The following is a 23,187-nucleotide window of genomic DNA, read 5'->3' on the forward strand; positions in this document are numbered from 1 at the left end:
TTCTGTACATGACGTCACAGTGCCATAAAAGCGGAAGCGTTGTTTTGGCGAATGGAGCGGCGCGAGCCGCCATCAGGGAGCCGGGCAGAGAGAGAGAGAGAGAGAGAGAGAGAGAGAGAGATATATATATATATATATTGATTCGCACCTGTGACACTTTGCCTGCAGCTCCGGGCGGCTCCTCAGACCGCTGGGGTGTTCCTGTCCCCCGCTTTACTGAGAGCTGTTTGTTTGTTTGTTTGTTTGTTTTCTCTGTGCAGTGTGAGTAATGGACGTGCTGTGCCCGGGTGCAGTGGCGGATGTGTCCCTGCAGGACCCCACAGTCCAGCTGAAGCAGGAAGAAGGGCATGAGGTTTGGAAACCCATTTTAATTCAGGGACAAAGAGACCATCCAGAGCTTTATTATACTGAGTTTCAGGGATGGGGGGTATTGTACTGAGTTTCAGGGATGGGGGGTATTGTACTGAGTTTCAGGGATGGGGGATATTGTACTGAGTTTCAGGGATGGGGGGTATTGTACTGAGTTTCAGGGATGGGGGGTATTGTACTGAGTTTCAGGGATGGGGGATATTGTACTGAGTTTCAGGGATGGGGGGTATTGTACTGAGTTTCAGGGACGGGGGGATATTGTACTGAGTTTCAGGGACGGGGGGATATTGTACTGAGTTTCAGGGACGGGGGGGGTATTGTACTGAGTTTCAGGGACGGGGGGATATTGTACTGAGTTTCAGGGACGGGGGGATATTGTACTGAGTTTCAGGGACGGGGGGATATTGTACTGAGTTTCAGGGACGGGGGGGATATTGTACTGAGTTTCAGGGATGGGGGGTATTGTACTGAGTTTCAGGGATGGGGGGTATTGTACTGAGTTTCAGGGACGGGGGGATATTGTACTGAGTTTCAGGGACGGGGGGATATTGTACTGAGTTTCAGGGACGGGGGGGTATTGTACTGAGTTTCAGGGACGGGGGGATATTGTACTGAGTTTCAGGGACGGGGGGATATTGTACTGAGTTTCAGGGACGGGGGGTATTGTACTGAGTTTCAGGGACGGGGGGTATTGTACTGAGTTTCAGGGACGGGGGGATATTGTACTGAGTTTCAGGGACGGGGGGATATTGTACTGAGTTTCAGGGACGGGGGGGTATTGTACTGAGTTTCAGGGACGGGGGGATATTGTACTGAGTTTCAGGGACGGGGGGATATTGTACTGAGTTTCAGGGATGGGGGGTATTGTACTGAGTTTCAGGGATGGGGGGTATTGTACTGAGTTTCAGGGACGGGGGGATATTGTACTGAGTTTCAGGGACGGGGGGATATTGTACTGAGTTTCAGGGACGGGGGGTATCGTACTGAGTTTCAGGGACGGGGGGGTATCGTACTGAGTTTCAGGGACGGGGGGGCATCGTACTGGGTTTCAGGGACGGGGGGGGCATCGTACTGGGTTTCAGGGACGGGGGGGGGCATCGTACTGGGTTTCAGGGACGGGGGGGCATCGTACTGGGTTTCAGGGACGGGGGGGGCATCGTACTGGGTTTCAGGGACGGGGGGGCATCGTACTGGGTTTCAGGGACGGGGGGGGCATCGTACTGGGTTTCAGGGACGGGGGGGGCATCGTACTGGGTTTCAGGGACGGGGGGGGCATCGTACTGGGTTTCAGGGACGGGGGGGGCATCGTACTGGGTTTCAGGGACGGGGGGGGCATCGTACTGGGTTTCAGGGACGGGGGGGGCATCGTACTGGGTTTCAGGGACGGGGGGGGCATCGTACTGGGTTTCAGGGACGGGGGGGGCATCGTACTGGGTTTCAGGGACGGGGGGGGCATCGTACTGGGTTTCAGGGACGGGGGGGGCATCGTACTGGGTTTCAGGGACGGGGGGGCATCGTACTGGGTTTCAGGGACGGGGGGGGCATCGTACTGGGTTTCAGGGACGGGGGGGGCATCGTACTGGGTTTCAGGGACGGGGGGGCATCGTACTGGGTTTCAGGGACGGGGGGGCATCGTACTGGGTTTCAGGGACGGGGGGGGAATCGTACTGGGTTTCAGGGACGGGGGGGGCATCGTACTGGGTTTCAGGGACGGGGGGGCATCGTACTGGGTTTCAGGGACGGGGGGGGCATCGTACTGGGTTTCAGGGACGGGGGGGGCATCGTACTGGGTTTCAGGGACGGGGGGGGCATCGTACTGGGTTTCAGGGACGGGGGGGGCATCGTACTGGGTTTCAGGGACGGGGGGGGCATCGTACTGGGTTTCAGGGACGGGGGGGGCATCGTACTGGGTTTCAGGGACGGGGGGGCATCGTACTGGGTTTCAGGGACGGGGGGGCATCGTACTGGGTTTCAGGGACGGGGGGGGCATCGTACTGGGTTTCAGGGACGGGGGGGGCATCGTACTGGGTTTCAGGGACGGGGGGGGCATCGTACTGGGTTTCAGGGACGGGGGGGGCATCGTACTGGGTTTCAGGGACGGGGGGGGCATCGTACTGGGTTTCAGGGACGGGGGGGCATCGTACTGGGTTTCAGGGACGGGGGGGGCATCGTACTGGGTTTCAGGGACGGGGGGGGCATCGTACTGGGTTTCAGGGACGGGGGGGCATCGTACTGGGTTTCAGGGACGGGGGGGCATCGTACTGGGTTTCAGGGACGGGGGGGCATCGTACTGGGTTTCAGGGACGGGGGGGGGCATCGTACTGGGTTTCAGGGACGGGGGGGGCATCGTACTGGGTTTCAGGGACGGGGGGGGGCATCGTACTGGGTTTCAGGGACGGGGGGGGCATCGTACTGGGTTTCAGGGACGGGGGGGTATTTAGTTATGTTCATCACATCATTCTGATTATTGTGAGCTTCACTGATCTTTTCAGCAGAATGTTGATGAGTTTCCCATCTGTTTATTTGCTTCTGAAGTATTTTACAGCTCAGCTCAGTGGGATAGGTCAAACCGTTTTAAAACATCATAGATTTTTTTTTTTGTGAAATTATCCATCTACAGGCTGTAATTTCCTCCTTTTTATATAGTAAAAGTTGCTCATATGAGTTAAGAAGTGGTTTTGTTTATCGCCCCAGGAAAATCTCAAACTGAACACATGCTGTACAAGGGCAAGGAATCTGTTTTAGGGCTGTGACGCAATGTCCGTGTCACAGATGGGTTAATTTGTGTCTGCTGATGTGACGCGCAGATGAGAATGAGCTATAAGAAGTAAGCATGCTTGATGCACATGCTAGCGGTTTTTTTTTTTTTTTTAAAAGATCCTGTCCATCTCCTCCATAAGCATGTTTTATCTCGGTGTACTGAATTGGAACACTGATTTTCTGATTTACTAAACTCTTCATTCCCCTTGATTATAAAACCAAAGCTGACTTGATGTAATGAGGTGGAGCCATTGTTACTACCCCAATGTTGATTATTTTTCTATAACTGCATACCCAAGTGTTCTATTCCTCTTTATACTACAGTTGTTTCCCCAAGTTATATTTTCATATTTATTAAAGACTGTCACTTTAAAAAAAAATCATTTATAGTTGTATATAATCAGGTTAGTTTCTGAGCTGTTTTCTCTCTTGTTGTTAAAGGGAGAAAAAAACCGCAAGCTGTCAAACCACAAACCTGCAGAGTATAAACTCCTCTGACCTGAAGACTTCGTGTATCAGAAAAAAAATAGTTAGTGCTTTCACTCTTACTGATTTAAAGCTTCGACACTGGAGACTCTTTACATAAATGTCTCCTGATTGAGAACTTTGTATCAAGGTTTATACATTTCTATGTATTAAGTAATTTTTTTTTTTTTTTTTTTAATTAGTCTTTATTACCTTTACATCATGTGAAGTGTCCACCATGTGAGTGATGCACTCTGTCGGGTGTCCAAAAAGTCAGGAAACGGTGAGAGTATCAACATATGAATACAAAACTAAGTGAAAATTATTAATGCATACAAAATCACATTTGTGTAATTTAACCCCCAGTGACACTCTGCATATTAGAACGAGCAGATTTACTATATAACTGTGATTTGCAGCTACACTACTGTTAGAGATGCTGTTACAGAAAATTAATCAACACCATTTGACCAGAGTGTAGAATATTCAGTGGCTATTTAAAAAAAAAAGTCTGCACACCCCTGTTAAAATGGCAGGTTTCTGTGATGTAAAGAAACAGAGAAATCATGTTGGGGGGGAAATCATTGACCTGGTTGCATAAGTGTCCTTATTCCTAAACTCGTTCTTCATTGAAGCACCTGTAGACCTTATCTCAGTAGTCAGTGTTTTGGAGTAAGGTCAGGATCACCGGGACCACAGGGAGTACCGGAAGATGCAACAGGTGTTCTGTGGTTCAGCGGTGGAACTGTTGATGCCGCTAACGTTACGCCAGTCATGTAGGAGCAGAGTGTTGATGGGATATCAAGCTGAACTTGATTCAACTTTCTGAGCGTGACACAATGCTCATCAATGTCCGTTTAGTGCATCGTAGGAACCCTTCAGGTGTTTTGATCAATCAAAGCAGTAGCATTCTGATGGGGGCTGGGTGCCTGAAAGCAGTGTCTCCTGGAGCCAAATTGATCGAGCTTCAGTGTCTCTTACGATCTCTTTTTGGCTTCCTCATGCTCCAGTCCCAAAGCTATAAAGGGTAAAACTCTGGTTTACTGGAATCTGTTTTTCCAAAGTCCTTTTTGGCTCAGCCTTTGGCTGAAGGCATCTGTCTGTATGTGTGTTTAACTGAGTTCAAGCGTGTGTAAGAATGTAATTGGTGTGCCAGCCGCAGGTAGCGATTCCACAGTCGTGGTGTGGCACCACTGCGTACTGGCTATGTAAGCGCCATGTTCCGTAACCTCAGTTCATGATGTAATCCTCCATGGCTGAGCAGTCTAGAGTGCTGTCTCGGAAACGAGCAGCTTTTGCAACATCGGTTCAAATCCTGGTGTTGATGTAAAAGGCTGAGCTCCGGTCTCTAGTTTCATTTCTGTACAGAAAGATCGAGCTTCATTTGAGTCACGGACTTGTTAGGGTCTGAGCATCGTTACCCGCTTCTGCTGCCAACCTCCCAGTGTGGTCCCTGCCGAAGAGTCAGTCGATTTGGAACTTCTTGACCTTGTAATATTTTCCCATTCTTCCTTGCCAAAGCATTCTCACTCTGTTAAACTGGCTGGGCGTCTCTGTACACAGGTCACCCCACAGATTTTCAGTTGGATTTACGCTCTGACTTGGCCAATCCAAAACCTTGATCTTGTTTCAGTGAAGCTGTTCCTGAGGTGTGCTTCAGGTCATTGGCATGCTAAAAGTTTTTAAAATTGAAACCTTCAAGTTTTGTGCTAATATTGACTGACTGGTATTTGGAGCCGTTTGTGATTCCCTGATTAAAGCCACAGGTCGAACTGAAGAAAAGCAGCTCCAAAGCATGATGACATCGCCACTTTCTGCTTCAGTTTCAGGATGGTGTTCTTTTGGTGGCGTGTGCTTGTTTTGTTTATTAGCGCACAGCCATAAGCCGATGAGCTATTGCCATCACGCGGCAGCAGTCCATCCACAATTCACAAACTGCTACTCCCTCAGTTTTCAATGGATTTTGATTGTTCTCATGAAGAGCGACTTGGCTAATTCTAAAGGAGTCTGGTTTCTCATGGTACGGCCGTGTGAGCTACTGCATCGCTGATGTTCTGGGGTTTTTTTGGTTGGGAGTTTTTTTTTTTAAACAAAATCTTTCATGTCAGACCATAACGCATTCCATTTGGTTGAGAGAGAGATTTTTCCTTTTCTTTTCTTAACCTCCTAGGGCTTAGCGGTCACATGCGTGGACAGCACTTTATGGAAATTCGGAACAAGAATCCACATACGTGGACATACTTTTTCTCTAAAAGTACATCTTATCAAAAGATGATGCTTAGTTTTTATTCTAATCAGGTTCTAATAAGCCCAAATAGCAAAGAGAAATAAAATGCATGTAAAAAAACAGCTTGGGCCTTAGGAGGTTAAAGGATATACGCAGAACCTTTTCATTTTTAAATAAATTTGAGTGGATAGTCTCTCTATCCATGTCTCTTGTATGCTGCATAAATGGGGAATAAAAAAAAAAAAAGTTAAAATTGACCGCAAAGTTGTGATTGGAGCTGCCCCGCTGAGCCAGCCAGCCCTGATCGCGTGATGTCACAGCAGGAACCGGTTTTAAGACCGAGGCCTTTTACAGCTATAGACAAGTAGTAATTTTTTTTTTTTTAAATGGTGAAAATAAGAAATAACGTTATCGACTTGCTCAACTGATTTGACTTCATTGATTGTGGGTTGACTCTCATTAAAACAGGATGGTGTTATAACTTATGCAACATACATGTACAGGCGTGTATTTTCACTGATAAAACGTAAAAGGCTCATTAAATAATCAGATGAACTGAGACAATCACATTCTGAAGCAAATTAAATAATCTCACGCCGGTAACTTAAACACACAATACAAGTTATCTGGATTAATCTAAATGCAGGCAAACGTGTTTTGTATCCAAATGAGAGTCGGAGCGTAGCCCGTCTGTTCTCGCTTCTTGAAGGCCAACCTTGTGGCCAATTGTTTTGAAACAGTCTGACTTTCAGTTCTCCGTTCATTTGCTTCTTCCACGCAAGGGCGAGATTGCTGCTGAGGCGAGCATATCCAGCGGAGAAATCAGATGGCTGGTCCACTCATTCTCCATTTTTTTGCATACTGTGTATTTCGCCATTACTGCTTAGCTCAGGCAATTACTAAAACCCAGGACAGGATGTCACTGGTTTTAGCAACAACCACGGGGAGGTCACTGCCCGAGCGATAGTATGTCCTGTTCTGTCCCGGGTTTTACCAACAACCTTTGGCTCAAACTCCGGGAGAACTGGTGCAACAGAACTTGCTTTCCTTTTAAATAAAATAAATACTTTCCTTTTCTTGTAGTTTTCTTTAATTGTTGGTACTGCAGTCTCTTTCAATACGGACTTGTAGCCAACGCTCCTCAACAGATCAGAGGTCTTGTATGAGTCTTCAGTAAAATGTACAGAGCAGAGGAGAGACCACTTTGTAGGCGCCCAATGTGCCCGTGAACTTCTCGCAAAACGTGTCCGAATCTTTGCAGTTTGAACATTCTTGGGCCGTGAATGCAACATAAATCCACCTTCTGTCGTGTTGCTGCACCCACCAGCAACACATCTACGTGGCATGGCGATAAATTAGCTCAAAATGGAGGATCGGAGTTGCAGTCCGCTCTGTGTTTTAGTATAGCGGAAATGGCGACGAGACCAATAGACTTCCTGCTGTGATGTCACAGATGTCAAGGTCATTGCTCAGACCGCTACCTGTAAGTCATTTTAATCGTAAAAAATATTATTAGATTTGTTAACTATTCCTGTGCCATTCTTGAGGTCTCAGGGCATTTATAAATGAAAGTGATGCCATGGTTCTGCATGTCTCCTTTAAATACACCCCCTGCAAACAAAGTTTCGGGGGTTATATAGGAATCACCTTGTCCATTTGCCCGTCCGTCTGTCCATGTGTCTTGTAAGCGTGGTGACTCCTAAACGGTTTGATGGATTTTGATAGTTGCAGTATACCACCTGAAGATGTACATGAAGGAAAATAATCCCTGTCCGATGTTTCAAAGGGGAGATAATTCAACTTATTCCTTTACATATGGCAACATACATTTGTGGTCAGAAGTTTACATACAGCGACATGAGTGTCATCTTGGATATGAATGTCATGGCAATATTTGGGCTTTCAGTAATTTCTCTGAACTGTTCTTTTTCTGTGGCAGAATATAAAGCATACATCTTTAATTTAAAAATAAATAAAAGGACCACTAGAATTTGGTGCAAAAGTTTTAATTTTCTTTGGGTTTTCCAAAATCAACACAGGGTCAAAATTATCCATGCATGGTCAAATTTACATACACTCACTTAGATTATTAATTCAGAGGTGCTGAAACTTCCAAAATGCCTCTTATCTTGCCAAGGCCGAGGTCTCTTAACTTCCTGTTAGTGATGATGATTGACTACAGCTGGTAGCTTCTCTGTGCCTTCTTAAAAAGGGTTTGTTTACAGCACTCATTGGATTGACCAACACCCAGTAAAATGGGAAAGTCCAAGGAGCTCAGTGCAGATCTGAGAAAGAGGATCGCAGATGTACACAACTCCAGAATGTCTCTTGGAGCCATTTCTAAACAACTGCAAATTCCAAGATCAGTTCAAACAATTGTCTGCAAGTTATTGAGGTGGAGTCACTTTGCAAAGCCACTTTGCTTCAAGAAAACCCAAACTGTCACCCTCAACTGAAAGGAAATTGGTTTGGATGGTCAGGAACAACCTGGGAACCACCATGGCACAGCCCTGCCATGAACAGGAAGCTGATGGATCACTGTCTACAGTTCAGTGAGTTTTATCTCACCATGGACTAAGAGGCTGCTTTCCAAGAAATAACCCCCTGCTCCAAAATTGACACCTTTTTAAGCTTAACTAAAGTTTGAAGCTGACCACACGGACAAAGGGAAAAAAAAGCCTTCTGGAGGAAAGCTGTATGGTCAGATGAGACAAAGATTGAGTTGTTTGGCCACAATGACCACCATGTACAGAGGGACACTGTACCAGCTGGTGATGGTGGTAGCAGCATCACGACTTGGGAGTTGCAACAGAACAATGAACCCAATCACGCATCAGAGCTGGTTGTGGAGGATAAAGCAGGCTAACATTAAGCTTAAAACAAGTCCTGACTTCAACCCTATTGAAAATATATGGACCGTGCTTATAAGCAGAGTTCATGCCGAGAAAAAAAAATCAAACTCTAACAATTCTACCATGAAGAGTCATCAAATATCCAACCAGAATCCTGCCAGAAGCTTGTTCATGGTAAACAAAAAATGTTTGATCAAAGTGAATCTTGCAAAGAGACCATCCATCCGTTATCTCTAGCTGCTTATCCTGTTCTACAGGGTCACAGGCAAGCTGGAGCCTATCCCAGCTGACTATAGACGAGAAGCGGGGTACACCCTGGACAAGTCACCAGGTCATCACAGGACTGACCCAACCATTCACACTCTTCTCCAGGTTAACGTATGCTGCTCTCTCCTTGAGCGTAGATACACAAACATGTAAAGCTATAGACAATTTTATATGACTTTGTCTGGAAAAACCGTACTCACTTTGTTAAAAAATCTGTCATAATGAATGAATACTGTAAGGGTGGCCTTAACTTTCTAGATTTTTCCACATTGAATTACACGTTTAAAATAAATTGGGTTAAGCGTTTTTTTTTTTTTAAGGCATCCAACATCACTGTGGAACTTTATTCCCAATTACATTTTTTCTTCTTTGGGGGGTCTGAACTTTGTCCTAATGTGCAATTATAATATTGATAAAATTCCTGTAAAACTTGCTTCTTACCATAAACAAATCCTGTTGGCCTGGTCACTGATATATAAACACAACTTTAGCCCACAAAGATTTTATATTTGGAACAATAAGCATATTTTATTTAAAAATATCACTCTTTTTAAAGCATTGGTTTGATTATCATTTTAGTTAATCAACTCTTCAATCAAGATGGTCATCTTTATTCCTATTCTGAGTTTCTTCTTAAATATGGTATCCCTGTCACCCCGAAGGACTTTTCTGTTGTTTTTGATGCCATCCCTGCGGGCATAATTTCTTTATTTAGAGGCTTTAAGGGTCAGTTATATGACCCTGTCGTGCGTGATGTTGCTGAGACTAATGTTGGAAGAAGTTGCTTTTCAAATCATAAGAATTCAAACAAAACAATCCGTCAACTTTTCCAACAAGAAATCACCACTGCGCCACCTTCTTTATCATTCTGGTCCAGTTATGTAGGGGACATTTGCTGGGATAAAGTGTGGCTGCTACCACATAAATTCTGCTTGACTAATAAGGTCAGAGAGATTTTTCTTTTAAGTTGATACATAGGTTTTACCCAACCAACCACTATTTACAGAAACTTAAAGATATTGATGTAAACTGCACCTTTTGTAGGGGTCACAGAGAAACACTTGTACACTTATTTTGGTCATGCTCTCATACAAAGACATTTTGGTCTAAACTATCAAGATATATTATAGATTCTGTCTACCCTGATTTTGCTATGAAGTGGGAAAATGTACTCTTTGGTTTTGTTACTCAAGACAGGAATGCCACTTCTGAGTTTTACTTAATTAACCTCATTATCATTTTAGCCAAACATTATATACACAAGTCAAAATTTCAAAATGTAAAGCCAACCTTTATTGAATTCTCCATTTATGTAAATCATTATATAGCGTCCATTTCTTGCTCTCTTAATAAGAAAGCTGTGAAGTCTTATTCCCTTTTTGTGCTGTACAATGCATTCATGTAAATTTATTTATTTTCCTGTTTCTGTTTATTTTTTTTTTATTTTTATTTTTACTATTATTTCCATGCCGTAACCCCTGGCAGACTGTTATGTATTTTTTTTTTTTTTTTTTTTTTATACAAAATGTATGCAATGCTATCTGACAATAAAAATAAATTAAAAAAAAAACCATTCACACTCTTTTGAAGAGACATTTTACCCAAACATTAGGTGTGCTGTATGTATATTTTGACCCTGTGTTGATTTCGGAAAACCCAGAGAAAGTTAACTTGTGCACCAAATTCTAGTTTTTTTTTTTAAATTGAAAAATGTATGCTGTACATTCTGCCACAGAAAATAAACAGTTCGGAGAAATTACTGAAAGCCCAAATATTGCCATGACATTCATGTCACTGTATGTAAACTTCTGACCACAACTGTGTGATGACAAGCTCATAAGTGGGGTGGCAGGGGGTCTATAGTGAGGTTTCCTCAGTTCTCGTTTTTTGGGTTAAATGCTTCTATCTTGCCCCACAGCCCAGACATATGAAGAATTCGGGCGATTGTTGTCACGCACATGGAACAACCAGAACTTGCCAGAAAGTGCAGCCATTTTTTTAATGTTGCTGTAGTCAGCAGCCTCCCTCACCAGTTTTCTCCTGGTCTTCTGATCAATTTCAGAAGGACGCCCTGTTCTTAGGAATCTCCCTGTTGTGCCATGTTTCCTCTACTTTTTTTAAAATTTATTTTAAATTGTCTTTACACTGTTCCATATCCATTTCCATGGATTTTATTTTAGTAACCCTCTCCACAGTGAGATCTCGTACTTGCTTTGTTTTTCCAGCTGGATGTTCCCATGGAGATGTAGCCTTAGTACGGGATTGTAAAGCTGTAACATTTCCTTCTTGGTAAATCTGATAGAAACAGCTGTAATCCCTTTAATTTGGGATTAATCAGTTACTTCTATGGATGGTAGGTGTGTACTAACTAGTATTTAACATGAGTTTGAATGTGATTGGTTGGTTGATTCGGAGCACTGTCACACTGGCAGTTTTAAAAGGGTGTACACATGCGCAAGGTGGGTATTGGAATTATTTGGGTTCTCCCCCCGGTTGCTTGTCACTTAATTTTTGTGGCTACTGATTCATATAGAGGCGTTGGCCACTACGTCGTGTTGTAAGAATGCGTAACAATCGCGCATATGCATGTTCCGATTAAAGAAGAAGAAACAACCTTTATTTGTCACATGCACACTTCAAGCACAGTGAAATTCAATCTCTGCATTTGAACCCATCTGAAGCAGTGAACGAACACACACACCCAGAGCAGTGGGCAGCCACACCAGAGCGCCCAGGGAGCAGTCAGGGGTTCGGTACCTCGCTCAAGGGCACCTCAGCCCAAGGCCGCCCCACGTTAACCTAACTGCATGTCTTTGGGGGAAACTGGAGCACCTGGAGGAAACCCATGCAGACACGGGGAGAACATGCAAACTCCGCACAGAAAGGCCCTCGCCGGCCGCTGGGTTCAAACCCAGAACCTTCTTACTGTGAGGCAACAGCGCTAACCACTACACCACCGTGCCGCCCAATTAAAATGGCCGGTGAGTGGATACAATTCAGTTCACCATTCAAAATAAATGGACTAGGCTAAAGAAATCGCTTTCAGGCATGCTTATGTTTATTACCAAGGAAAAGCGTTCCTATTTTAAAATCTCTTCCAGGTCGTCCCCCTTTCCTCGCCTTCTTCGGCCAGTGGTCCCATGTGTGATTGTAGATGTGACGCACTTTTGAGTTGTTACAGGAAGTTGTCAGAGTATTGAGACCACTGAGCTCTAGCACCGAGCCATTTCCGGGAAATAAGAGTTTGGGTCATGGCGACAGCATGTGAGGGTCAGCCTCGGTTCGGAGGTTTCAGTTTTCAAAAACTGTAAGCAGTAAGAGTAGAATAATATAAAGTACAGACACTTGGTATATTTTACTTCTGTGACCTTTTAAATTGTTCATTTTTGAATTACGCTTCATTTTTGTGGCTACTGCCTCATAGAGTAAATATATACACTTGTGTTCAAAATAATAGCAGTCCAACACGACTAACCAGATCAATCACTGTTTTTGGTGGAAATTCTATTACTACATGGCAAATAATTTACCAGTAGGTGTAGTAGAGTCATAGAAAACCAACAGACCCAACATTCATGATATGCATGCTCCTGAGTCTGTGTAATCAAATAATTAAGTGAAAGGGACGTGTTCAAAATAATAGCAGTGTGGAGTTTAATTAGTGAGATCATTCATTCTGTGAAAAAACAGATGTCAGTCAGGTGGCCCTAATTTAAGGATGAAGCCGGCACATGTTGTACATCCATTTCTCTCTGAAAACCTGAGAAACGGGCCGTTCCAGACATTGTTCAGAAGAACAGCGTGCTTTGATTAAAACGTTGATTGGAGAGGTAAAACGTATACTGTAAAGAAGTGCAGAAAATGATGGGCTGCTCGGCTAAAATGATCTCCAGTGCTTTAAAATGGACAGCAAAGCCAGAGAGACGTGGAAGAAAACAGAAGACTACCATTCGAATGGATCGAAGAATAGCCAGAATGGCAAAGACTCAGCCAATGATCAGCTCCAGGGTGATCAAAGACGGTCTGAAGTTACCTGTGAGTACTGTGACAATTAGAAGACGCCTGTGTGAAGCTAATCTATCGGCAAGAAGCTCCCGCAAAGTTCCACTGTTAAAAAAAAGACGTGCTGAAGAGGATACTATTTGCCAAAGAACACATCGACTGGCCTAAAGAGAAATGGAAAAACATTTTGTGGACTGATGAAAGTAAAATTGTTCTTTTTGGGTCCAAGAGCCGCAGACAGTTTTTCAGACGACCCCCAAACACTGAATTCAAGCCACAGTACACTCTGAAGACAGTGAAGCATGGTGGAGCAAGCATCATGATATGGGAATGTTTCTCTTACTGTGGTGTTGGGCCCATTTATCGCATACCAGGGATCATGGATCAGTTTGCATATATCAAAATACTTGAGGAGGTCATGTTGCCTTATGCTGAAGAGGAAATGCCCTTGAAATGGGTGTTTCAACAAGACAACGACCCCAAACACACCAGTAAGCGAGCAGCATCAGGGTTCAAGACCAACAAAATGAAGGTTATGGAGCGGCCAGCCCAATCCCCGGACCTTAATCCGATAGAAAACTTGTGGGGTGACATCAAAAATGCTGTTTCTGAGGCAAAACCAAGAAATGCAGAGGAATTGTGGAATGTTGTCAAATCATCCTGGGCTGGAATACCTGTTCACAGGTGCCAGAAGTTCTCAGAAACCGTGGTTATACAACTAAATATTAGTTTAGTGATTCACAGGAATACTAAATCCTTAAGATTTTTTCAGTTTATACAGTAAATATTTGGAGTTTGTAATGAAAAATGCAGACACTGCTATTTTTTTGAACAGCCCAATGTTCATTTTTCTTCATTTTCTGTAAAGTAATTAAAATATTGATACATTTTTCTTCATGTTTTGATGTAGAATATAATGTGCAGTGTTCCCAATGCATGGAAATAAAAACTATTTTAAGGATTTTGAGCTTTACTCACGTTTTTAAACACACTGCTATTATTTTGAACACAACTGTATGCTATATTTACAGTATGGACATGGGCTCAGAACTTGTATATAAGCAGCAGCCACATGGACCCATAGGAGACCGATTTTTACGTGTTGCAATTTCACAATAAAGGGGGAAATAGTTTAGCTTACTTGAATTTCTTTTACATCCCAAAAACCTGCCATTTTAACAGGGGTGTGTAGACTTCTTAAATCTCCACCATACACTCGAGAGCTGAGGGTGATTGTACAGTGATGTTCACGTACAGCATCAGAAAGAACCGAGCCATTGACTTGAGCAGCAAGTTCACACCTGCTTCATCTCCTTGTTCCAGGTGGCTGTAACTTTTGAGCATGAATCTGAACTCTGGTGCCTTGAGTGATTTTGAGGAGCAAACTGGCTACAGAAAAAGAAATGTCCTTTTTAATGATCATGCTTTTCCATGTGTTGCAGCAGGAATTCCAGGATTTTTTTCCTGACTCGTTTCTGCCTACAATGCGGCCCACGCTGATGCAGCACCATGAAGACGGTGCTGGAGAGATCCACAGACCCCAGGAGGACATGAACAGTTTGATACTTGATATTAAAACGGAACCCGATCTGTTGGATATCGACGCATTTGTCTACAACGATGAGCATGAAGATTTCTCGACGTCTAAAGACGGATGGGATTGTGAATCTGAACAGGAGAACGAGTTCACCCTCGAGCAGTGCGACGACGAATGCAGCACTTTAACAATTATCAAAAAGGAGCTGACTGAAGAAGAACTGAGTTTCTGTGGTGAGCTGCAGTCAAACTGTAAAAGTGAATCAATAGAACTATCTAATAGCGAAGAGGAAGAAGTAGTATGTGACACATTATTGGAGGAAACCGAAGTAACCATGACAGGTACGTCGGATAAATTCTGCAGCCAGACTCCTGTCTGTATCTCCATCATGCTGACCAGATGTGGTCTGATTAACCCTTTAAGAGGGATATAAATAAGTGGGTTTTGTTTTATAACTCGTGCCTCACTTCCTTGTTCTATTTGGTGACATAACATTTGAATCACTGTTTTCTGTGTGCGTGCAGCGTTTTCCCCAGAAAAAAATGAAAGCCCTAAATTCTGGCATGATAATACACAGACAGTTGAGCGCCAACAGCGCAAAAGTGAGCGGCAAAGGCATGAAGCGAAACTGGGGGGTCCGGGAGCATGCCCCCCCAGAAAATTTTTTGAAAATAGATGCTCTCAGGTGCATTTTCAGGGTCTCTGAGAGGTTTTAGATCCATGATGATTTATAGGATAGATTTTCCCAGTGTTTCAGTGATTTCTGACCTCAATAGTATTAATGTAAACACATTTTGAAATTTCACCTTAAAGTTCAACATGCAAGTTAAACTGTTTTGTTCTACAACCCCGATTCCAAAGAAGTTGGGACAAAGTACAAATTGTAAATAAAAACGGAATGCAATGATGTGGAAGTTTCAAAATTCCATATTTTATTCAGAATAGAACATAGATGACATATCAAATGTTTAAACTGAGAAAATGTATCATTTAAAGAGAAAAATTAGGTGATTTTAAATTTCATGACAACAACACATCTCAAAAAAGTTGGGACAAGGCCATGTTTCCCACTGTGAGACATCCCCTTTTCTCTTTACAACAGTCTGTAAACGTCTGGGGACTGAGGAGACAAGTTGCTCAAGTTTAGGGAGAGGAATGTTAACCCATTCTTGTCTAATGTAGGATTCTAGTTGCTCAACTGTCTCAGGTCTTTTTTGTCGTATCTTCCGTTTTATGATGCGCCAAATGTTTTCTCTGGGTGAAAGATCTGGACTGCAGGCTGGCCAGTTCAGTACCCGGACCCTTCTTCTACGCAGCCATGATGCTGTAATTGATGCAGTATGTGGTTTGGCATTGTCATGTTGGAAAATGCAAGGTCTTCCCTGAAAGAGACGTCGTCTGGATGGGAGCATATGTTGCTCTAGAACCTGGATATACCTTTCAGCATTGATGGTGCCTTTCCAGATGTGTAAGCTGCCCATGCCACACGCACTAATGCAACCCCATACCATCAGAGATGCAGGCTTCTGAACTGAGCGCTGATAACAACTTGGGTCGTCCTTCTCCTCTTTAGTCCGAATGACACGGCGTCCCTGATTCCCATAAAGAACTTCACATTTTGATTCGTCTGACCACAGAACAGTTTTCCACTTTGCCACAGTCCATTTTAAATGAGCCTTGGCCCAGAGAAGACGTCTGCACTTCTGGATCGTGTTTAGATACGGCTTCTTCTTTGAACTATAGAGTTTTAGCTGGCAACGGCGGATGGCACGGTGAATTGTGTTCACAGATAATGTTCTCTGGAAATATTCCTGAGCCCATTTTGTGATTTCCAATACAGAAGCATGCCTGTATGTGATGCAGTGCCGTCTAAGGGCCCAAAGATCACGGGCACCCAGTATGGTTTTCCGGCCTTGACCCTTACGCACAGAGATTCTTCCAGATTCTCTGAATCTTTTGATGATATTATGCACTGTAGATGATGATATGTTCAAACTCTTTGCAATTTTACACTGTCGAACTCCTTTCTGATATTGCTCCGCTATTTGTCGGCGCAGAATTAGGGGGATTGGTGATCCTCTTCCCATCTTTACTTCTGAGAGCCGCTGCCACTCCAAGATGCTCTTTTTATACCCAGTCATGTTAATGACCTATTGCCAATTGACCTAATGAGTTGCAATTTGGTCCTCCAGCTGTTCCTTTTTTGTACCTTTAACTTTTCCAGCCTCTTATTGCCCTGTCCCAACTTTTTTGAGATGTGTTGCTGTCATGAAATTTCAAATGAGCCAATATTTGGCATGAAATTTCAAAATGTCTCACTTTCGACATTTGATATGTTGTCTATGTTCTATTGTGAATACAATATCAGTTTTTGAGATTTGTAAATTATTGCATTCCATTTTTATTTAGAATTTGTACTTTGTCCCAACTTTTTTGGAATCGGGGTTGTAGATCACTGAGGTCTATGATGGACTGAAAATCTACGGGATCCCTTAATTATCTATGATCAAGTCGTGTTGTAACAAAAATGTGCATAAAAATATGAACAGTGGTTTGCTCCATCTTACGCAATCCAATGAAGAGAATCGATCATCATGACCTCCTGTTGATCACAAAGAGATCTGAACCTAAGACCTGCCACCTTCAAATAAGTTGCTGTATTACTATAACTGTAATGATTTAGAACAGGGGTTCTCAACCTTTTGCAACCTGGGCCCCACCAAAGCTGGTTCATTGCAGTTGGGGGCCCCTCTTCTCGCCCCCCCCCAAACACACTCACCCGCAGTGACGCCACCGGACCTACGCACCTTATATCGACCGATAGATAGATAGATAGATAGATAGATAGATAGATAGATAGCCCTGGGCTAGATTATTATTATTAGTAGTAGTAGTAGTAGTAGCAGCAGTAGTAGCATTATCCATTCCATAGAAATACATAGGCCTATTATCATTATTAGGCTATTGTTATAATTGGCAGTAGCACCACATTTCTAATCTGCTTTCGGGCATTATTATAATTTATTATTATTATTATTATTATTATTATTATGGCCTATTATCATTACTAAGCTGTTGGCAGTAGTACAAGACTTATGTTCTTTCAGGCATTATTATTATTATTAGGCCTATTATTATTATTATTGCTGTTGTTGGTTGATATTATTATTATTATGCTATTATTAATAGGCATCATCATTATTATTATTATTATTATTATTAGTGTTTTTATTAGGTATTTCATTAGGCTTATCATTAGCTGGCTATTGATATCATTGGGAATTGGGACCAGGCGTGAATTTAGGTTTTACTTTTTACTGTGCCTTTGTGATCTGCATTTGCGTTAATGCGAGACCTGAGCCTGCTTTGCCTTACAAAGATCCTCGATTCTTGGCGAAATGTTTGACAAGCACAGTCTCAAGTCATCCTCAATTTGCGCACGATTGCGATATTTCATTTTGAGCGCAGTCATTTTTGAAAATCCTGCCTCACACAAGTAGGTCGATGCGAATGGGATGAGCAGTTTCAAGACTACGTCACACAGTTGCGGGTACTCCTGCATCAATGCTGCCCAGAATGTCGAAAGAGGGCATGAGGTGAAGACTGCCTTAAGTCTACTGTCACTCTTCAGCTCAATAAGCTGTTCCTGCATGTCAACTGGAAGTTCGTCAGCAGTACACACAAATGGATCTCGAACCCACGCAAAAGAGCGATAATCCTCTGTGAAGTATGCCGCAAACTGTTTTCTCATTACCGACAGGTGCTCTGACGCTGCTTGAAAGACAGATGAGAAATCGTGGGAAGTGCCTGCATTACTGATAAAGTCTGCAAGGCTTGGGAACATATCACAGTTCCCCCGACTGATGCGGCCACACACACAAGATTTTATGATAGATTGATGATAGATTTTATAATAGTATTGATTTGTATGTAATAGTCCAATGTCCTGCATTTTGACATGGGTAAATGTGTTGCATCTGCTTAGCTACTATAGCCTGTTAGCCCCAGATTTTTTTTTTCCTCCATACATGAAGCCTACTCGCGACCCCCCTGGAGTACCTCCGCGCCCCACCAGGGCCCCCCCCGGTTGAGAACCACTGATTTAGAATGTTTCTGATGCAATTACCGTAATATATGTGTAACTAAGATGTACTGAAAAGAAAAGTAAGGCAACTGCATATTATAAAGTTTAAATTTTGGCACTTTATTAAATGGACTAGATTAATATTAAAATTTTATTTAAAGGAAAAGAAAACTTAATTCATACATGTAAGTTTGCAGAAAGATTATGTACTTATAAACAGATTCGCTTCATGAATGTGTTGTCAAATGTAGCATAATTTTGAATAATAAGCGTATTTGGCAGTGTGATGTCACTGAGTCTTTAACGAAAGAATAATCCGGAGTCGCCTTTTGTTAAATGGATCCCAGTGACATCACACTGCCAAAAATGCTTATGATTTATTATTTGAAATGATGCTATTTGACACATTTGGACAACTTCACTTCGTGAGTGTTTAAGTACATAATTCATTAGTTTGGGTCTGCAGAAAGATTAAGTTTTCTACTCCTTTAAAGCAGATTAATTCTCCTTGGCGTTTGCTTGGCCCGATGTTGGGCAATGCTCTCATAGTCCATCTCGCTGCCATCCATGCTGATGTGGATCAAATTGTCCAGCGAGTGCTTTTTGAGCCAGTCGCTGTGATCAGAATTGACGATGTTTTCGTTGACAGTTGTCTGGTTTTGTGCGCCATCACTCACGTGGGTTTGTCGACATTTAGTCAACCAATCTTTGATCGAAGCCATAATGATAATAGACGAGGTCAAACTTTTGTGATTTTTAAAATCAGTCGGCTTTGTCCGTCTGGTGCGGGACAACATCGGCAGCCAATGAGATCGCTTATAATGAATCGGAAAATTCCAGGATGTCGGTTTTCTTTCAATATTTTTATTGGACGGTTTGAACACGTGATCTTGACACAGCCAACAGATTACAGTTTGTTTCCATCATACCACGCGAACATATTACTTTGACAGGATCAACACAAACATTGGAAAAAGAGGCGGCTTGTTTAACACAAATATCAATCAGTATGTAAATGGATCTGTTATTTGCTCTCCTCTGTATCAAGTTACTTGTGGGTAGGAAACTTAACGTATCGGTATAAATCTAAGCGTATCGGGCCTGATGCGCTAAAACACTTTGGGGGGGGAACCATGGTGTGTGTTTTTGTCCCATTGTTAAACAGAATATGAACTACAATGCAATACACCTTTTATTAATTCTCCCAAATGGGTTTTTCAGAATTAATTTACATAAAGCTTAATATTAAAATATAAATAAAGAAAACTACATCCTTAATTACAATAATATATAAAAATTAGTGTTAGAATAAATAATGTAAAATAATATATGCACGTGTACAAAATTTAATCAGCGTCTTTTTAGTTCTTGTCTTGCTTGCCTCTTGAAGGAAGCGAGTGTTGTCGCGTTCCTTACTTCCGATGGTAATTCGTTGAAAGAATTTACGGCGCTGTTGCAGTGCGGTACATTTTTAAGAAATCCTTGCGTCTGGTATTGTACCTATGAACATCAGAACGTTTGGTAAGACTTGTACTTAAGTAGTTAGGTGCCAAGTTATTTAAACATTAATAAACCATAGTAACAATCTACAGTCAGCCAACCGAGCTCATTTAGTATTGGAGAAATGTGGTCGTATTAAGTATTCGTGCAGCATTTTGCATAAGTTGCAACTTTTGTTTGAAAGAAATCCACTTTGCATGTATAGTGGATTTGTCACGTATCCTGTTTGTGGCATAATATGTTTATTGATCACCTTGCCATGACAACACCTTTCAGAATATCAAACGTTCCTGACCGCATGCTGACCTAATTTGATTTAAACTTGATGAATCCCATAATATCCCTTTTCCACCAACAGGGAACGGGTTCTGTTCTTGTTTGTGCACAGTGTTTTGAACCATCCATCCATTTATCCATAAGTGTTTATCCTGTGCAGGGTTGCGGGCAAGCTGGAGCCTGTCTCAGCTGATTATGGGTGAGAGGCGGGGTACACCCTGGACAAGTCACCAGGTCGCTGTGTCAGCCCTGTGATGACAATCATTCACACCTACGGTCAATTTAGAGCCACTAGTTAGCCTAACCTGTATGTCTTTGGACTGTGGGGGGGAAACTGGGGTTGGGTTTTTTGTTCCCCCTGCAATCGAGTAGCCGGTGCAGACCATCTGTGTAAGTGGAGAAAATCGCCAGTGCTGATGGACCTCTCTGGTGGGGCAGCTGGAGCGGCATGGTGGTTAGCACTGTTGCCTCAAAACAAAAAGATTCTGCGATCAAACCTCACAGCTGATGGGAGCCTTTCTGTGTGGAGTTTGCATGTTTCTCCGTGTCTGCATTGGTTTCTTTCCTTACCCCACAGTCCAAAGACATGCAGTTAGGTTAACAGGCTACTCTAAATTGCCCATAGGTGTGAAATATATCTATCCGAGCTGTTCTCTGGTCAGACGTGAGTAGTATGGTGGCTGCCAGCAGCACCTTTTGTATGCCTTTGACTCGGCCGTGTTGAGCTGCATCCTTCGTAATTCAGCTACAAGGAAGGATGATTTAGCCACTCCAAAGTTAACCTGACTTAACTCCCAAAATATAGCTGGTTTTTCCACCACAAACTGAGACCGCAGGCGTGTCATTAGTTTGGAGAGGAAGCAGAGTGCAGCAATGGGAAATGCAAAAGAAAAGGCTACATCTTCAGGAAAAAAGGGACTGAAAATGAATATCTGCAATAATGGGGGACAACTTTTGTAGTTAACCAGTGTGCACCGCCATCTTCGCTATGACTGTTTACTCCCGTTGTGAATTATGCAACGCCTTCTGTTGATTACTCATCCTTGATTATAACAGTTCCTCTCAAAACTGGTGAAAACATGGGCCGGTTTGCTGGCACCAAGGTTCAAAGAATCCTGAAGGGAACCAGTTCAAGAACTTGGTTGAAAGAGTGAGAGGAGTATTTAAGTTTGATGCATATCAAAATGCACAGAATCCAAAATGGTTGACTTCCTGTTCAGTGGAGTGAATGGATGTGATTGTGAAATTTGTTTGTATGAAGTTCCATGTGGTTACCAAATTTGGTGCAACCAAAACTTGGTGAAACTGAATGCCACAAATGAGAGAAATGTTAAAGGGGTTCCTGTTGAGCCCCAACCCAAAGCCAAGCTTTTGGCAGAAACTGATGACCACTGCTTCTGAATTTATGCCAAGTTTCATGAAGTTTTGAGCATGCCAAATATCTCAATCACCAAATTGTTGAAAAATAATGAACACTTGGTGTTTGGACCTGAAAAATAAAATAAGCCGTTCTGTATGTCAAGGCATGTGCAGGTGACCATGGGAATCGGTGTTCATCAACATCGTGCACTAGAGAGGAATACTGTTGTGAAGTTTAGACCTTTTTTAAGATTAGTAAATTGTGCACTTGATTGTATGGCGGGTGAGAGAATGGGTGTGCAGGTAGGGAAATGAAACCTTGGATGCACTCATGGATGAAATAATGGGACGGTAATTAAGGGGTTAAATAAAGGGTGGACTATGTGATATATAATGGATGGATAAAATCCTGACTAGATGGAAGAAAGAAATTGCTGTGGAGGTGTGTACAAACAGTGAATTGACAAAACCATGAATGGATGATTGGGTAGTTTGGTGGCGTGATGGACTGATTGAGGCACTTGTTGGTGTGTTGGGTGATGGATGATGTGACTGAGACTTTAAACTTTGACATTTTTCTCTTCTGCCAACTTGTATCCTTTGTTCTAGGTGAGTGCTCCTACCTGCCCTCTGCTAAAGTCTTTAAGTCATGCTCTGAATGTGGAAAGATGTTCCCTACCTCATCCTCGTACAACAGACACATGAGGATCCACAGTGGTGAAAGACCTTTCCAGTGCGCTCAGTGCAATAAGACGTTTACTCAGTTCTCATCGTTTAAAATCCATCAGAGGATACACACCGGAGAAAAGCCGTATCACTGCTCGGAATGCGAGAAGACATTCAGCCGCTTGGACGCTCTTCACCTGCATCAGAGAACTCATACTGGAGAAAAGCCATACAAGTGCACTCACTGTCCCAAAACCTTCACTCGCCTCCACGTGCTTCAGAACCATCAGAGGACCCATACCGGAATAAAGCCGTATCAGTGCTCGCACTGCGCCAAAACGTTTACACGCTTATGTAGCTTTAAAATACACAAGCGGAGGCACACTGGAGAGAAACCGTACCTGTGTGGGACCTGCGGAAAGCAGTTTGTGGACGCCTCAAACCTGAAGAATCACCAGAGGACACATACGAAGGAGCGGCCGTATCAGTGCTCGCTGTGCAACAAGACTTTCATTCAGCTGGGTCACCTGACGAGCCACCGCAGGAAAACGCACAGTATCGAGATCGTCACGGTGCTCTGACTGACTGTGGTCGACGCTACACCTCATTATCTACACGTCTTTACCATAAACACAGCTCTCGACTCCTGTAACCAGTGCACTACATAAGGCATCAATTAATGTCTGTTACATAGATTTAGATGTGGCTATATAAAGGATCTAAACGCTGATTTAATGGCTTTTTTTTCATATTTATTTTTATTATGCAAAGTCCTGACCATAATCATGAGTTTGTTTTTTTTTCCCTTGTGTAAAAATTTATA

The 23,187-nt window shown here is 42.9% G+C and overlaps 1 protein-coding gene across 6 annotated transcripts; it reads left to right on the top strand.

Annotated features, from left to right (window-relative positions):
• Positions 1-59: 59 nt before the first annotated feature.
• Positions 60-23,187, top strand: LOC132866826 (zinc finger protein 239-like). Of its 6 annotated transcripts, none has more exons than XM_060899598.1 (4): positions 266-352; positions 3,571-3,658; positions 14,385-14,820; positions 22,308-23,187. In XM_060899598.1, exons 1-4 carry the CDS (start codon positions 348-350, stop codon positions 22,943-22,945), a joined length of 1,167 nt encoding a protein of 388 aa, XP_060755581.1. In that variant the 5' UTR covers positions 266-347; the 3' UTR covers positions 22,946-23,187. The 6 variants fall into 6 exon arrangements, with proteins under 6 accessions (XP_060755583.1, XP_060755584.1, XP_060755581.1 ...); XM_060899599.1 differs by having other exon boundaries at positions 14,388-14,820; XM_060899602.1 differs by lacking the exon at positions 266-352 and adding an exon at positions 3,798-3,877 and having other exon boundaries at positions 3,599-3,658.

Source organism: Neoarius graeffei, chromosome 18, assembly GCF_027579695.1.
Source record: "Neoarius graeffei isolate fNeoGra1 chromosome 18, fNeoGra1.pri, whole genome shotgun sequence".
Taxonomy (NCBI): Eukaryota; Metazoa; Chordata; class Actinopteri; order Siluriformes; family Ariidae; genus Neoarius; species Neoarius graeffei.

Bases quoted from the DNA above. Each gene is read 5' to 3' on its own strand.
- LOC132866826 (XM_060899598.1), top strand. The intron at 3,659-14,384 runs GTTAGTGCTTTC...CATGTGTTGCAG, and splicing joins CGTGTATCAGAAAAAAAATA to CAGGAATTCCAGGATTTTTT. The intron at 14,821-22,307 runs GTACGTCGGATA...CCTTTGTTCTAG, and splicing joins AACCGAAGTAACCATGACAG to GTGAGTGCTCCTACCTGCCC.